Genomic DNA, 17,933 nt, shown 5'->3' with positions numbered 1-17,933 from the left:
TTCTGGCGGGGGTGGGGGGTTCCCCCTTTTAGAACACAGCAGCTCAGCAGGAGAGATCGCTATACTAATAGTAAGTACTATGGCTCTGACTGGATCTGACAGTGTGTACCACTATGACCGGAGCTCATAGTGTGTACCAGCTTTTACTCTGGCTGTCACTCACTCAAGGCACAGAATTCAAAATACTACGGTAACTACAACATACAAAGCCATCCACAACTCTGCCCCAAGACACAACTCTGACTCAGCATATGTCCCAAGACTTCCTGTTCTATAACCCACTCCTTCCATTGGTTGTTTCCTGGATTATTCCAGGGACTCTCTCTTCCTCTGGAGCTTCCTACCACAATCCATCTGGCTATCTCCTAATCTGTCCACCTTCAGGTGATCCTTGAAAGCTCATATTTTTTCGGGGAAGTCTAACCTACTTCTACCTGACAACTAAAATGCTACTTTCTCTGTGAACTCATTTCCCAACAATTATTACCTTTTGAATTGCATGCTTCTCTATTTAGATTGCAAGCTGTCATGAACAAGTCTTTCTGAACCCTCCTGTGCTGGATTGTGTTATAATTGTACAGTCTCTCTTAATTTTGTAAAACCAGGGCTCAAGTCCTGCGGGAACGCATGGAAACTGAGTTTCTGTACTTTTTCCACAACAGGAACTCAGTTCCCGTTAGCAGCCGTGTCCTGCAAGACTTTGAAGTATGCAAGCTGTGTGGCAGGTGCTACACCAGTAGCTGCCGCACAGCTCGCTGACCATTCAGGCATTGCCAGCAGGGGGCCCCATGACAGCTTCCTTTTCAATCTACCTGTCACAGCTAGCTGACGGGTAGATCAGATCTAAGTCTAGCTGATGGGTAGATCAGCTATTCTGCTCACAGGACATGCAGGGAGAGAGGTAAGCTGAGGGAGGAATATCAGTTTGGGGTGGTAGCTGAGCACAATACCTGGAAAAGTTTAATGCCAGGAGGGAAGTTTATGTGGAAATATGTGAAGGGTTGGAATAGCAGCGAGTGTGTGTTGGAGCTCTGTAGAGTTGGCAGCCCCCCAAGCTAACATACATCTCCTAAGCAGGAACACCTCACTATCTCCCCAAGCATTCTGATAATGTGCAGTTAATTTATGTCCTTTCCATTTAACCCTGTCTTATCCAAACTCTGTTCAATGAAAAGTGTAAAGTCACCACATAAACACTCTATATACAAAATAAAATTCCCCAATAAAGATCAGAACATGATGTTCATATTTGCATGGAAGCACAATTGAATGAATGCTGATTATTCAGAGAATTACCGTATTTATGTTTATTGAGGATTTTTTTTTCATGTACTAACAGTTAACCTTCATACACACAATACGAAAATTGGATGAAAAATATCACTTTTGAAGCATTTGTGCATATAAGCGAATCATTTTTTATTTTTTTTTGGTGGGGGAGTGGATCTTGGGTGGGAGTTCCCACACTTTTTTCCCCAGGACTTGACCCCTGTGTAAAACCCTGCACATATTATTAGCACTATAAAAATACTGTATTATAATATTAATATTGTAATGCTTGTAGTAAACACCCTCGTCTTATCAATAGAAGTTGTGTTACATCGTAAAAGTAATCTATTTCTCTTGGGATGTGCAACTCTGGAGGGCCAGTATTTTTTTTCTGTGTACCAGATGAAAAAAGAACACATCTTTGGCACTGTGATTGTATTTTCTCCTGTAACCTCAGTAATATTTTGCAAGTTGTCAGATATTTTAAGTTAAAAGATTTGTAATCTTTTTTAGGAAGACTATGTCTCGATGTTCTTTCCATCAGTGGCTGAGCAGTTGAGGCATTTCTTTTTGAAAAAGGAGTATTCTGAAGATGTAAAAGTCTTCAATGTAAATCACTGTCAGTGCTAAATGACTTGAAAATAAGTTCTATGGCATGCTTCATCCTCCCAGCTTGCCACTGGATATCCAGTAGCATACTGTGCTAATATAATTCTTCACAGCAAAGCAAAAGTGCATTAAAAGGTATATTGACACTGTATTCCTTGCACCATGCCTTGCAAATACAAACCCTGAGTTGGCAAAGTACATGTTTGTTTTAACACTCATATTGCAATTTATTTATTGTGTATTACAGGTACAGCATTGTCAGTTTACATATTACTGTATTTATTATTCATTTGCATCAGATCCTGTCCACAAGGAGCTTACAATCTAAAGTCCTCAACTCACATACAAATGCAAAGCCCAATTTAGACGGGAGCCACTTAACCTGCTAGCATGTCTTTGGAGTATGGGAGAAAAAACATTCAGGCACAGGGAGAACATGCAAACTTCAAGCAAGTAGTGCCATGGTTGAGATTCAAACCAATGACCCTAGCACTGCTATGTAGAAATACTAACCACTTAACCACTGTGCTTCCCCTATTGTGATGCCAATTTTAGCCATAGGCTATGGATTTTACTTTAGAATAGTCCAGTCTGAGTTAGATTTGGGACCCCCATTATTTTAATGTTTATCATCCTAGTTAATAATGATCCTAATACAATTTTTTTAATCAGCGGTAGCTCTTCAACTGTAAGTAGATCGGCAGAAATGATGGAGGAACAGGCAAGTATTATACTCGTATGTCTTCTTTTACAGACACATCTTTTTCCAATTTTTTAAGGATGTGATAGATTCATTTGAATAGAGGTGTGCAATTTATCTTATAGTAAGTTAGAACTACATTTGTTTGATTATGTAAAGACAGCTAATGCCGCGTACACACGATCAAATTGTCTGGTGTACTTAGTCCGACATACAATCCGGCGGATAGTCTGGCGGACTTTCTACCGAACGGACTTGGCCACACACGGACACACAGAAAGTCCGACGTTCGCTTGCGCGATGATGTACAGCACGTACGACGGGACTAGAAAAAGGAAGTTCAATAGCCAGTAGCCAATAGCTTCCATTTTCGTACTTGCTTCTGAGCATGCGTCATTCTTAGTCCGCTGTACTAGCATACTGACGAACGTATTGTCCGCTGAAACCCAAGTCCGGCGGGAAGATTGGAGTGCAAAAATTCTTTCTTAGTCTGCCGGACTTCACGCTGGAAAAGTCCGCTGAAGCCCACACACGATCGAATTCTCCGCTAGAAATGTGTTTCGGCGGACTAAGTACGCCGGACAATCTGATCGTGTGTACGCGGCATTAGTTGTAGTTTTGACACTATTAGTACAAAACAACACTTTACAGATGGTAATTCTCCATAAAATATATTTTTCTTTCACTTTATCCTCCCTGGTGGTATGATTATTTCTGATTTTAGGTGCTGAAAGTGATACCATTATTTGCATGGAAATTTGGTGTTTTATATTGTAGGCCGGCAATTCTTAGGAATAACTCATCCCGGATATGATAAAGTTTGAAACACAAACTCATAAATTATAATATAATAAATAACTATAAATAATTATAACAAATAATAATATAATAATAATACAAATTATTCAATAATGTAATCAAATCAAAAACACAGAAATTTGCTCAGTTGCAGAATTTTCACTGTCATTAGATTTAGCGTTTGATGATGAATTTCCCCACAAATCACTATTGCTCAATTCTGCAAGTGATTCTAATTTATTATCGCTGTTTTCTAGCTGGTCTAAAACCACTTTTGACATAAAGGGACACTTTTTGGTTGCTATGGACAATCTCCAAATGCCAGGCAGAAAAAAAACTGTATTTATAATATAAAACTACATGCAGGGCACTGGACAGACCACTATGTATTGTGTGTTTTTACTTTTTTGAATTTGGTGCCGATCTCCGCTCCCGTGCGTCACAGCGTCACAGGGAAAGGAGCTCAGCGGCACTCAGGCACTGTGTGAATCGAGCGGAGGACGGCAAAAACAAATTGCGGGGAGCACATCGCAGGATCCGGGGACAAGTTAAGTAACTCTCCCTGTATCCTGCAATGCGATCCCAATCTGGCTCGGGGTTACAGCTAATGGTACTGAAATTCCACCCCGAGCCAGACTCGGGAATACCGCCAGGGGGGTTAAACTACTTCTACCAAAAATATATAAATATTAAAAAAATAGATCTTTGAAAACATTTTAAACAATATCTTATATCTAGACATCATATAAATAAAATGTGGCTGTGCTTTTAAAGAGGTAAACAAAAGCAAGGCCACCTGTGTTTTATGTAATAATTCTATAAGTATTTCACCTAATAGAAAGCAACACACAGGACTATGCAATTGCCATTTTCAAGAAGAACCCTTTTTCCAGACCGCTTCTTGTACAGTAGGATCTCTGTTAAAGAGTAAATTCTGAAAAATCTTAAAAAATGACTACTGTGGGAAGTTGTATTTCTAAAAGCTTTGGAAGCAGACAGCACTTTACCACTATTAAAGATAGTCGTATGACATAGCATACTGTGAGATGACACTAGCACTGGTAAAAAAAAAAATCAGTTTAATGTTACAGACAGTATCCACCAGCACAAATATACAGAACAAGGAACACAGAGGATAAATAAAATTACATCTTAAATATAGGACACTATGAAAATAAAGACATCATAAAATTGGGTAAAAAGAGACGAGAGAAAATTTAAATAAGAAAAAAAACACAAAAAATAAATCATTAAATACATAAATTAATAAATAACTAGAGAAACAAAAATGAAAAAAAGTATTTTGTCATATAAACCAGTCATATACCATAACAGCATTTCAAAAACGTTTTTTTGTGCAGTTAAAAAACACATCTACTTATAAAGAATACCTCTAAAAGCCTTGCACATGCATTATTCAGACATTAACTGCTGTATCTGACCTCTGTGCTATATCGGCGGGTATTTACTTTTATTTTGCTTAGTGCTGTCAGTAATCATGATTTCAGGGGAATATGAAGTGTGTTCTAAAGATAGTTTTCTTTGCTATGTTCAGCCATTTTTCTTTAATCACACAATTAGTAAATATTGCAAATAAATAAATTAGATGGGCTTGCGTCATTTTTCAACCTGACTATCTATGTAATATTCTATATTTACTTTGTGTTGTCAGTGGACCAATGTATAAAGGAAGTTTTATCACATGGCTGTGTTAAAAAAGACACCTGAATGGTCCAGATATCACTTTTTCCCTATATGCAAGCCCAGGACTATCTGTCATTTGGAAAATAACGTGAATGAAAAAATATACATTTCATTTTTATAAGACTGTTACAAAAGACATTTTTATTCTGCCCTGTTAATAGTTTCATGTGGCACATGACTTTAAGAAGTGGCTTTCCCCTTGTTTAGCTCTTTGTGTCTAGTAGGTCCAACGTTTGAAGAGGTTAAAATAAGCTCATGGCTGTAGTAGCAGCCATGAGCTTGTATCAGTTTTATGTAACCACTATACTGTAAAAGTGATCTGGGCAGCGGCAATGCTGCCTGATCACTTCTGTTTGGCTTGCAGGTAATGTTCCTCTGCCCACAACAAAGGCTGTCATGATAGTGAGCAGGAGGAGTTCTGGGAACATCCATTCTCCAATATACTGTGTGAACTATGAAACTGGAAGCACTCAGCTCTAAACATTTCCAAGTTCAAACCTGGCAAAGTCCTGCCTAAAAATCTGGATGCAGAGAAAATCACACATAACCCTGCACTTGATCTGCTAGAGCAGAGTGAAGGGAGGCATTAAAGTGGAAGTAAACCCATGGATTTAAACAGTTAAAAAAAAAAAGGCATGCCGGAAATGCTAACTGCACATTGGCTGTGCTCTCAGCCAAACTATCAAACCATCCAATGGCTGGTGTCATAACGAATCACATGTGCAGCACCATAGCAGTTGAAGGTTAAACAGAGGCAAAGATGGCAGCTTCCTTGGCTGAAAACGATAGGGGAGTTTATTTCCACTTTAAGGGTATAATAACTTCATAAATTGTACCTGACACAATGTGATAGCAATAAAGTTAAATGCAAAAAAATGTAAAATTTTATAAAAATTGATTTAATTAAAAAAAATTTAAAGCGCACACACACACACACACATGAATGTAAACACAGGAGTAAAATTAACACACGCATGTAAATGATTGCGCCAATCATATTATAAATCACCACACACGCTAGAGTTGGAACAATAATTATAGTTCCCCATTTATGATTAACTCTGTACTGATTTAAAGGCATTTAAAGCAATATCTATTAAAACAGTGTCCACTCTAAGACTTTTTACTTTTGGACAGGTTTACTTGTTAGATTGTTTTTAATTATTTTTGTGATCACTCTTAATTTTTTAGCAATATCCTCTCTTTTATACATATATTTTATTCAGACCAGAGATCTTCTTAGAGCAGGTAAAAAGTAGTACATGAAACAATGTATGTGTTAAAGGGGGAAATAGTATAGCACAGCTCAAGTACTCACGCTTGCCTGTGGAGAGGCTTCGGTTATATCCAACAGGGCTGAAATACTCGAAGATGAAAACAGTCACAGCAACCACGGTAAGACACATGACAAACATCATGACCCAGACAGCAGGACTGTATGGCTCTGGAAAAATAAGATAAAACCCCTGAGTGCTCACGCAGCAAAATAAACATGCAGGAGATATTACGAATCCTCAAGAAGCATTTTTCACCTGGTTTATAGTAAGTTGCAGTGTGTCATACATAATCACCTCTACTTCCTACTATTGAACGTCGTTTAAGATCACAGTTTTTTGTAAATAGTTATACTTTATACTGATGTTGTTCTATTGTTTTAGAAAGCTCATTTTAATTATGTGGGCACAAACATTTTAAGCAGTATACAGAACATTTTATTAACAGACGTGATCTTAAATAAGCAAAAATACTAAATATAATATCAATTCGCTTTCCTGAGATGGTTTCCCCCAGGCAAGTTGGGGGAAGGTCAACAAAGCCTTTACAACACACTTATGATGTTATATCCATTTAGAATGTCCTGCCCCTAATTTAGGCAAGCATTTAAACCTATTTCAGAAACATTACCACCAAATTCAGGTAGTTCTAACTACCACCAATTTAAGAACCTGTCGCTATAGGAGAGACACATTCTTGACAAATAATCACCAGTTTACAATCTAGTAAACTGGCAGGAATTAAAGCCAGCTCTGAGCTGGCATTCAGAGGTACACCAGTGCTCAGTGTGGGACATGTTTATGCTGGGAAGTTATTATCAATGTGACAGCTTCCTGCACAAGCCTCTATTCCCAGCTCCATTCAGCTATGGGCCGGGAGTTTTCTGGGCCAAAAACTTAAGGTAATTAAAGGTGCCAGGGATATTGGTGATATCACTACCTAGAAGTAGCAATGCCATATTTGACAAATGACCTGTGTCACTAGGTGGGAGGAACCCAATGAGGAATTAAATGATTAGTTCCTTAAAGGTCCACCTCACTTTTGTTCTCAATCAGCTTCTGCCCACCCCTACTACAAAGCTCCTCAGCCATGCACCTGTCAGTGTGATGGGTGCAGTGGCTGGGAGGGGGCTCACTGAGGAAGGATTGTTCAGTATAAACATTCTGACCTCAGTGCAACAATTCTGACAGATTCATGTACCCTTTTTCTGACAGGTAAATTAATTGAGTGCAAGCACTGACAATTTGGGTACTGTGCCCCAACGGAGTTCTAAAGGGTATCTATGACACTTTTTATGAATTCCTTAGATTGTGTGAGTGGACTTTATCAGAATTTACAAATAGTGGTGCTAGGTTTAAACAAAAATAGTTAAAGGGGTTGTAAAGGCAGAAGATTTTTTTTTATCTTAATGCATTCTCTGTGCAAACCTTCTCTGTGCAGCAGCCCCTCTCAGCCCCCCTAATACTTACCTGAACCCCATCTACTAGGGATGCCCCATGAGTCCCTCAGCCATCTGGGACTCCCACTCTTGATTGGCCGAGACACAGAAGTGGCGCCATTGGATCCTGCTGCTGTCAATCAAAGTCAGTTAGACAATCAGGCGAGAAAGGAGGCTGGGCCAAACCACAGCTCCATGTCTAAATGGACACACAGTACTGCAGCTCGGCTCAGGTGCCCGTGGAGGCACTCGACAGGAGGGAGGGGCCAGGAGAAGACAAGAAAGACCCGAGAAGAGGAGGATCTGGGCTGCCCTGTGCAACTCCACTGCACAGAGGAGGTAAGTATAACATGTTTGTTTTTTTATTTATTTTCTCTTAAACAAGACTTTACAATTCTATCTATGAAAAATGTATTAAATAGTTACATATTCATGTATATGTTACAGACACCTCTGTAAATCCATCCAAAACTGACAGAAATTGTGCAACAAGTCAAAAATAAAATTTAAATATCTAATAGTAAAATAATCAATTTACATACTTAGTTAAGATTTTCTAGTGTCAGGAAAAGTAAAATGAATTCCAATTATAATAATGATTGGCTAAAATATCGCTTTTATTATATGTGTTAGAAACAAATTTATATAAATGGAGCATTATTAAAAGCCAACCTGTACATATGTACCTCTAAACATTCAATATTTACTTTGTTTCTACTATAAACCAGGAGAGATAACATCAAGTCCAAGTTATTTTCAGACTTCAGATTTCCTAATAAGAAAAGTGTCTAAACATCTTTGTCAAACTGTATTTCAGCTGTTACCGACAATAAGAACAGGTGCTTATAAGAAAAATGTAAATTTGGTTTATGTGGTGCATCATTCAAGAAAACAAGTCTTAAGTGATAGTGAGTAAGGTAATGTTTAGCTGAATAAATCCAGACTTCTTGAGTAAATGTGTATGTTTTTGTTGGTTGCCTTCATAATCCAATGTTTTTCCAATTACCACCACCAACTCAAAATTATGCTGGTAGTCTAAGTACGGTAACCTCTGACAAAACTAGACCTACAGCACTAAGGTCATTAGACTGCAAACTCCTTTGGGAGTGGATAATAATGTGGATGTTTATGCACTTTCTGTAAGCCTAGATTTACACTAGTGCTATACACATGTGTTTTTCAGAGCTTTTTTTAGCACATTTTTATGTGCATTTTTTGATGCGTTTTCATGTGTCAAGCTTTTTTTTGTAGAAGGAGATCAGTTGTTAAACACATAAAAAACATACCTACATTCATGCTTCATGTGCTTTTTTAATGCACTTCCGTTGAAGTCTAAGGGGTCAAAAAGACACTATGCTGCGCTAATGGATGGGCCTGTACTTTTTCATAAATCGCACTGCATCATGTTGCATTGATGTGAATGGGCACCATAGACAATACTGTAATTTCCATTATCATGTACTGCAGCATAGTGGCAAACATGGGAAAAAATCAAATGTATTTTGCTTCCCTATTAGGGTCTTTGTCCTATAATACCTAGCCCTCTGTATATACAGTAAGTAAAACTGGGATCCTTACTGGATTATTCTCACACTGTCCCCCTTAGTAGTAAGGATAAGGAAGCTTCCTACCAGAAGGCAGTTGCATATACTACAATGCTCCAACTGGCCTGGCAAGGGATCCAATGGCTCTTTTGTTAGCTCAGTATGTGCTGCTGGGCAGATTGTTCATATTCACCTGGTATTAATTTTTATCAAATTATTAGAGCAAAAAGTTGATAAGATGCGTGCATTTCTAATGAAAATAACTAAATGCTGAAAACAAAATATACAGTATGTATTAGGGCAAATGAACAAGCTGTTGATATACAATCAAACTATGAGTTCCATCTTTGTTTAAAGAAAATGAATAAAGACATTGTTTTTTTCTGATCTAGCAGTGTGTGCTTAAGGTAATTTTGCATCCATTTTTCACATTTTTTTATGTTTGCTCTTCAATCATTTTGCTATCATATTAAATATAAATATTTGCAGATTAGCCAGTAGAGTGACAATGGATGAGCCACTACAGTAATAATAATATTAATAAAGAAATAATATTTTTTTTGTTCCTGAAAAAAAAGAGGATATAATTACCTGCACTATTGCACAGAGCAACCTCCTCTTTTACCATCCCCTGCCAGAGCTGTCTGTTCCTCCTTCTGGGTACCTTCCTGCTTCCTCTCACAGGAGTTTGCTTGATAGCTGCAGGGGTCTATGGGGTTAATTTACTGAAGGCAAATACACTGTGCACTTTGTAAAGAAAATGCTGTCTGTTTTATTTTCCTTGCACGCGATTGGGTATTCTTTGAAAAGTGAAACTTTAACTCATTTACTATGCTCTGGAGCAACTGCACTTGCAGTTGCACTTTGCAAAGTGAATATTCTACTTTAGTAAATCAACCCCTATCACTCCCACTACTGTCAGAGTCCCCAATGAGACCCGGAAGGGAGGAGAGGAGTGCTGCTGCCAGGACATTTCTGGATTGGTGGGAGGAGTCAGGTACGTTTTGAGGGATGGGGGTAGGAGAGAAAGTAGTTTTTTTTTACCTTAATGCAGAGAATGCATTAAGGTAAAAAAATAGACTTTAGAATCATTTTATTGTTTATTTAAATCCTAACAATGGACTTCTCTTATTTACTTCCTTTCAGTCTAATAGAAATGAGCTTTGGGCTTGGGTTGAGCATGGGTTTGTGGCATGGTCTCAGTAAACTAATGTGGACATTCACTGCTATAGCATCCAATTACTAGTGATGCATTTCCTAGTCTTTGAATTGTAGTCAAGTGGTCTAGAAGAACCGATAATGAAGACTTTCTTATATACCAGCCCACTCCCTATAAAAGGCAAGTTTCCCAGGACCCTTTTTTAGTGGACAAGACGGCAGAGCTGACAGTGTGTAACAGTGTGAAACAGCTGTATAGGAGGCTTAAAACTGGGTGAAAAACAGCAAAACTCTGCTAGGATGGGGTTGGGGAAGATAGTTTCATGTCACAGGTTATACACCATGGCAAGACTGAGCACAGCTACAAGACACAAGGTAGTTATACTGCATCAGCTCTCTCCCAGGCAAAAATTTCAAAGCAGACTGGGGGTTTTAATATTCGCTGTTCAAGCTCTTTTGAAGAAGCTCAAAGAAACGGGCAATGTTGAGGACCATAGACTTAGCGGTCAGCCAAGGAATCTTAATGCAGCAGATGAAAGACACATCATACTCACTTCCCTTAGACATCGGAAGATGTCCAGCCGTGCCATCAGCACAGAACTGTTGGAAACCAGTGGGACACAGGTACACCGATCCACTGTCTGGAGATGTCTGGCCAGAAGTGGTCTTCATGAAAGAATCACACCCAAAAAGTCATACCTCCAGCATGGAAACAAGACTATGCCAATCAACTATGCACAAAAACATAGGAATTGGGGTGCAAAATGGCAGCAGGAGCTCTGAACTGATGAGTCAAAATTTGAAATATATAGGCAGCTTGTTCACCAGAGGGTTGTAAAGCAATACAATCTTTTCTGCATACAACAGTGAAGCATGGTGGGGGATCTTAATTTATGGAATTTTTTCACACCTGTCTAAAACTTTTGCACAGTATATATCATTATAGTTATATCATGTATAATTATTATCAAATAAAAAAAATACATACAGTATTAAAAAAACTTGAAATTGCGCATTCTCAGTCTCCAAAAGCATTTCCCAATGTCCAGTTCTACTTTGATTATCTTTAGGCTTATGCGTTATACACATGGTCGGATATTCCGACAACAAAATCCATCGGATTTTTTCCGACGGATTTTGTGTCAAACTTGTCTTGCATACACACGGTTGGACAAAGTTGTTGTAAAATCTGTAAAAGTTCGGAATGAGGTGATGTCCGTTGCATACGACGGGACTACATAGAGGCTACATAGAGGCTAGTAGCCAATAGCTTTGGTCTCATAATTTAATCTGAGCATGCGTGGCACTTTGTCCCTCGGAATTCTCTACAAACAATCGGAAAAAGTCAGATCAGATTTTGTTGTCGGAAAATTTTAGATCCAGCTCATACTTTTTCCGTCTGGATTTCCGATGGAAAAAGTCTGATAGAGCCCACACATGATCGGATTTTCCAACAACATAATCCGATCAGACCTTTTCCGTCTGAAAATCCGACCATGTGCATTAGATTTACACTGCAGGTCGCAGTGCTCTCTGGCTCAAATAAGCCAGCATCATTTTAGATTCTGGTGCTGACGTTTTACTTGGTATTCTCTAAAGGCAGCAGCAACTGCATTCTGAAAACATGTGCTGGAGTGGGTGCTTGGGTGCCTGATGTCACCGCAGCAAGGTGATTGAATTCTATCACTGTTTAGATGTTGGGAATGCAGTAGACAAATGTATGTACTAGTCTACAGGCATACCTCACTTTTAAGTACACAATTGGATTTATTTACTAGAGCTGGAAAGTGCAAAATCAGGCTCACTTCTGCATAGAAACCAATGAGCTTCCAGGTTTTATAACCAAGCTTAATTGAACAAGCTGGGGTTAGAAGCTTATTGATTTCTATGCAGAAGTGAGCCTGATTTTGCACTTTCCAGCTTTAGTAAATAAACCCGATTGTGTACTTAAAAGTGGGGTATGCCTGTATTTCAGAGAGGAAAAGGGAAAAAAACAGAAAGGGAATTGATTTGGATGATCCGAAAGCTGGCCATGTACATTATTTTTTGGACATATTCAAATAGTACAAAGTTAAACTGGTGAATTTAATTGCCCCTTTAGGATTATTCACTAGTGATTTCAGTAACACAACTGAGTTACTAAATATTAAAAAGTAGCACAAGCCTAAGGTTGGAAGAAGTACAATAAACAATTGCAGAAATAAATGTACAATAATAAAAATGTTTTGAATAGAGTAATTGTGTCCCACACATTTGGGTTCACTACCAATACAACTTATGCATTTTTTTTTTAGCAAATCTGACTTAAAGGGCTTACTGGCTAACAAATCTAAAATCTGGCACAAAACAGTCCATAGCAGATGCCAAAAGGGTTTTTCCTCAGAACAGTTTCTGTCATTATATAAGTCAATAGTAACGCAAGAGCAACTTGAAGTAGGTTGATCAAACTTAGGAAATCAAATGCAGATCAAATGGAGGTTAACTGTATGTCAAACGCACCTGTCAATCAATTCTGAATGATCTTAGAAGCATCCAAACTGGCCCTAATATAATGCACCTAAAAGCAAGCTTCTGGCACAGGATCTAACAGTAGCTCATACTTAGGAGCACATTAATTAAGCAATTAGCATACTTAGTCTTGGGTATAATGTTTTTTCTTGCAGAAAGAAATAGCATTTCTGATTTTCCCAGAAATTGTTTCCCTTCAAATTGCTTTTGATTTAAAAAGGGAACATGTTTGCACCCTCGTGTTTTTTTGGTCATAGTCATGTAAAATGTGTTGTCACCATTTATGATATACTGTAGCATCGTTAATCTAAAAACTATTTGTATGATTTCTACAGAGTTATCAGTTACCATATGCTGCTTGAAAAGGTTACACTAAAATTTGTTTTCCATCTTTGCTAAGCCTAAATGGTATCAACACAACTATAACGCTATATTTTGCCAGCACTCATCCATTGCCCTTTTCTTTTTTTTTCTTTTTTTTAGGAAGCTGATTTTGAAATATATTTCATTTGAACTTTTTTTCAAAAAAGGGAAACATTTTTCATTTCTAGCTTGATTTTTGTGTCACTCTTGCATGGTCCAATGCATTATTTTAAACAAATAGGAAAGTCTCTTAATACATTAAAAGGGGAACCCATGTTAATAGAATAGCTACCATAATCCAGCAGTGGAATCAAATTGTCCACTTTGCCACATCAAAAACGAATATTATATTATCCCATCACTCGGGACACCGCAAAACCGAATCCAGCCACCCGGAAAACCTCAATAGTACACATCTATCAGCTATCAGAATGTCATTCACTAGATGGTGCTGAGCCTCAATTTAATGAAAAGGTCAAATAGAGTTTTTTTAGTGGATTTGTCTTTCTACAGGTTGTTGGCCTTTACAGCTTGCCGTTTCAGCAGACTTCTAATTGTAAAACCATACAAATTGACTGCCACATTTCAGATGAGAAGCAACTGTATGCTGTTTATTCTGTGTATTCACATATCGTATTGGCTTCCACCTATACTGAAAACATCTAGTAAATCAGTGTTTATTTATTTATGTTTATTTATTTTTTTTCAAATATTTTATTTAAACCAGGATAGACAGCACCAAATCACCACATCAATAGAGTATAAAAACCAGTGTGTCCATTTACATAACATAAAATATACCCACCCATAGTAAATCAGTGTTTAATAGAGTGATTGTAAAGGATTGTTTTTTTTTTGTTTTTTTTAACATGTGTACAGGTTGCCTTTTAATAATGCTCCATTTAAATAAATTTGTTTCTTAAGCCCCGTACACACTATCAGTTTTTCTGCTAAGTTTTTCCTTCAGGTTTACCAAAACCATGTAGTAGAAGGGCCTGCCTGATTGCATACAAATTTAAACTCCTAAGGTTTGACTTCAAATTATATGGTTTTGGTAAATCTGAAGGAAAAACTCAGCAGAACAATTTAAAGTGTGTATGGGGGTTAAGACATATAATGAAATCTATATTTTAGTCAATCATTATTATAATTGGAATTAATTTTGTTTCCCGACAATAAAAATTCTTAACTAAGTTTGTAAAAAAGATAATTTTACTACTAGATATTTTATTTTATTTTTGACTTGTTGAACAATTTCTGCCAGTTTAAGATGGATTTACAGAGGTGTCTGTGACATATACATGAATATGGAACTATTTAAACCACTTTTCACAATAGAATTGTAAAGTCTTGTTTAAAAAACAAACATGCTATACTTACCTCCTCTGTTGGTTATGCACAGAGCAGCCTGGATCCTCCTCTTCTCGGGTCCCTCTTTACTGCTTCTAGCCCCTCCCTCCTTTGAGTGCCCCTCAGCCATCAGCTTGCTATAGGGGGCATCCAAGCCGAGTCAGAGCTCTGTGTATCCATTCAGACATGGAGCCTTGACCTACGCCATGTCCTCTTTCCCCTGATTGGCCGACTGACTTTGATTGACAGCCACAGGAGCTGATGGCATCGCTGCTCTGTCCCAGCCAATCAGGAGGAATGTCCAGGAAGGCTGAGGGGATCGTAGACAACGCTGAAGAGAGAAGGGGCTTGGGTAGGTAATTAGGGCAGTGCTGGGAGGGCTTCTACATACAGAAGGTTTTTTATCTTAATGCATAGAATGCATTAAGATAAAAAAATCCATCTGCCTTTACAACTGCTTTAACCTTCCAAAGCCAAAAGCACCTTAGATTGAAAAAAAGTTTTAACCATCTATTGCATGATGTACTACCTACTTTTGTATTATTCAATATATTGAACTAGGTTGTGTAGAGATAATTAATATTAGTTGTTAAAATATGAATATAATCAACCACACTTTAATAAAGATTTGCAGTCTTATAGGGACTTATCCACTCTATCACTGGGGGGGGATATGACTCTCAGAGAATATCAATGATTTTTTCTCCTAAGTAAGCTCTGCCATAGCCTCCAACCTGAGACGGTGAACTTTCTGAAATGTATTTTTACTGCCTGTGACCCATGAGGAGATTTCCCTTCACTTCTGCTCTGGAAATGCAGCACAAAATAAGAGGAAATGTATCTTGAACAGATATCTTAAACAGTTGTCACGGGAAAAGAGAGCTTTCCCTCACCTCTTAGCCCTTGTACACACAGTCGGAGATTCCGTCGGAATGTGTCCTATCGGACCGTTTGTCGGATATTCCGACTGTGTGTGGTATGCATCGGACTGTTTCCGTCTGAATATCCGTCGGACCAAATTTTCCAACTTGCTGGAAATATTTTCCGACAAACTACTCCAATCGGACATACTCCGATCATGTGTAGCCTACTCCGACGGACAAAGTGCCACGCATGCTCAGAACAAATTCCTAGACCAAAGCTATTGGATACTAGCCTGAACGTAGTCCCATCATAATGAAATAACGTCATCACATTATGTACAATCAGATTTTCCGACAACTTTATCCGACCGTGTGTATGCATCAGTTTCGGACAAAATCCATCGGACAAAATCCGTCGGACAAAATCCAACAGATTTGGTTGTCAGAATGTCCGACCATGTGTACAAGGGCTTACTCTGGTGAGGGCAACAGGTGAGGTGCTCTTACTTTTTTGTCCAGGGAAAAAGGAACTAGAGCAGAGACAGAAACATTCTTAATTCCTTTAGTAAATCAGTTTCCCTGTCTGTTGATTAGTATAAATGTAACATTTTCATATTCATATATATACTTGCATATTCATATCTAGAGTGTACCTTTAACAGGTTTTAACAGTTTTTTTTACATTTTTTATAGAACCGTGTTGCAGAGCTGATTGCCCATTTAAATGTCTTTTATGACGCCAGATAAAATAAATCCACATCTACTGTATGTAAATATGTACTGTATAATGTCATTTTGATAGCATAAATTATGTAATTTTGATTATACAATTATTTTTGAAAAAACAACATAGATTAGGTAAAAGTCCAGTTGTCAAAGGTCCATTGAATAGGCTTCACTACTTTTGAATCCAAAGCAAATTAATTGGCAATGTCTAAAAGATGTTACGCATTTGAATCACCCTAAATTTTCTATTAATGTTCATGGCAGATCTTAACATTTTATTCTGAGACAGAAATAGTTTTATGGACCCAACAGTACAGATGAAAGAATTACATTTCCTGGTATGTAGGTTTCAGTATTTATAGAATTAACAAGGCAAAAACTTCAACAATCTCTAACAACCAATACAGTGCTGGTGTACACAGTATCTAATACAGTGTGTACAGTTTCTACTACACTTCTGGTGGTATACACAGTATACAATACAGTGCAGCCTTAAAACAGTTTCTAATACAGTGCAGGCAGTATACACAGTATTGGATATAGTGTGTACAGTTTCTACTACACTTCCAGTGGTGTACACAATATAGAATACAGTGCAGCCGTTGTACAATTTCTAATACAGTACAGGCAGTGTACACAGTATCTAATACAGTGTGTATAGTTTCTATTACTTTTATGGTGGTGCATACAGTATAAAATGCAGTATGTGCAGTTTCCACTACTTTTCTGGTGGTGTACATAGTATTTAATACAGTGTGTTACAGTTTCTAATACACTTTAGGCGGTGTACACAGTATATAATGCAGTGTGTACAGTTTCTAATACACTTAAGGCAGTGTACATAGTATCTAATACAGTGTGTACAGTTTCTAATGCAATGCAGGTCATGTACACAGTATCTAATAAAGTGTGTACAGTTGATACTACACTGCTGGTGGAGTACACAGTATATAATACAGCGCAGCCGTTGTACAGTTTCTAATACAGTGCAGGCAGTGTACACAGTATCTAATACAGTGTGTACAGTTTATACTACTTTTCTGGTGGTGTACACAGTATCTAATACAGTGTGTACAGTTTCTAATACAGTGCGTACAGTTTCTACTACTTTTCTGGTGGTGTACACAGTATCTAATACAGTGTGTATATTTTCTAATAAACTTCAGGCGGTGTACCCAGTATCTAATACAGTGTGTACAATTTCTAATACACTTCAGGCGATGTACATAGTATCTAATACAGTGAGTGTAGTGTTGCAAAACAAAAAATACATCATGTCCAGAAGGCCATCAAGGAGAGGCAGATGCTCACAGGCCACTAAAAGAGGGCAAGCAGCCTCTGTGTCTACAGTCAACAGTGGTGGTCGTAGACATGGTGCATCTTCTGCAGGTGGATGTGGGGCACGCTTGTCCTTTTTTCTGCTGCTGGCCATATTATTGTGCCACAACATGCAGGGATGATGAGGTCACTGACTGTACTTGGGTGCCTGAGAGAAGAGAGGAGGAGGAGGCACAAATCCAATGAGACAGCTGTCCTCTAAGGGGCAGCTTAAGGGAAGCCACCCTATTGCATCACATCGCAGAGCTCTGCTGGTGCAGGGCACTGTTGATTCCGCACCGACTTTTAAA

The 17,933-nt window shown here is 38.1% G+C and overlaps 1 protein-coding gene across 1 annotated transcript in view; it reads right to left on the bottom strand.

The window, feature by feature from the left end:
* The window catches only part of GRIN2D (glutamate ionotropic receptor NMDA type subunit 2D), a 1,088,828-nt gene that overhangs the window by 214,687 nt on the left and 856,208 nt on the right, over positions 1–17,933 (bottom strand). The window contains exon 10 of the mRNA XM_077457432.1: positions 6,399–6,524. Coding sequence (XP_077313558.1) covers positions 6,399–6,524 — 126 coding nt within the window. The remainder of the gene's footprint in view (positions 1–6,398; positions 6,525–17,933) is intronic.

Source organism: Lithobates pipiens, unplaced genomic scaffold (assembly GCF_037356315.1).
Source record: "Lithobates pipiens isolate NorthernLeopardFrog02 unplaced genomic scaffold, aLitPip1_a1.2 Scaffold_27, whole genome shotgun sequence".
NCBI classification, from domain to species: Eukaryota; Metazoa; Chordata; class Amphibia; order Anura; family Ranidae; genus Lithobates; species Lithobates pipiens.
The sequence above is the reverse complement of the archived record's forward strand: the minus strand, read 5'-3'. Positions and strand labels throughout refer to the sequence as shown.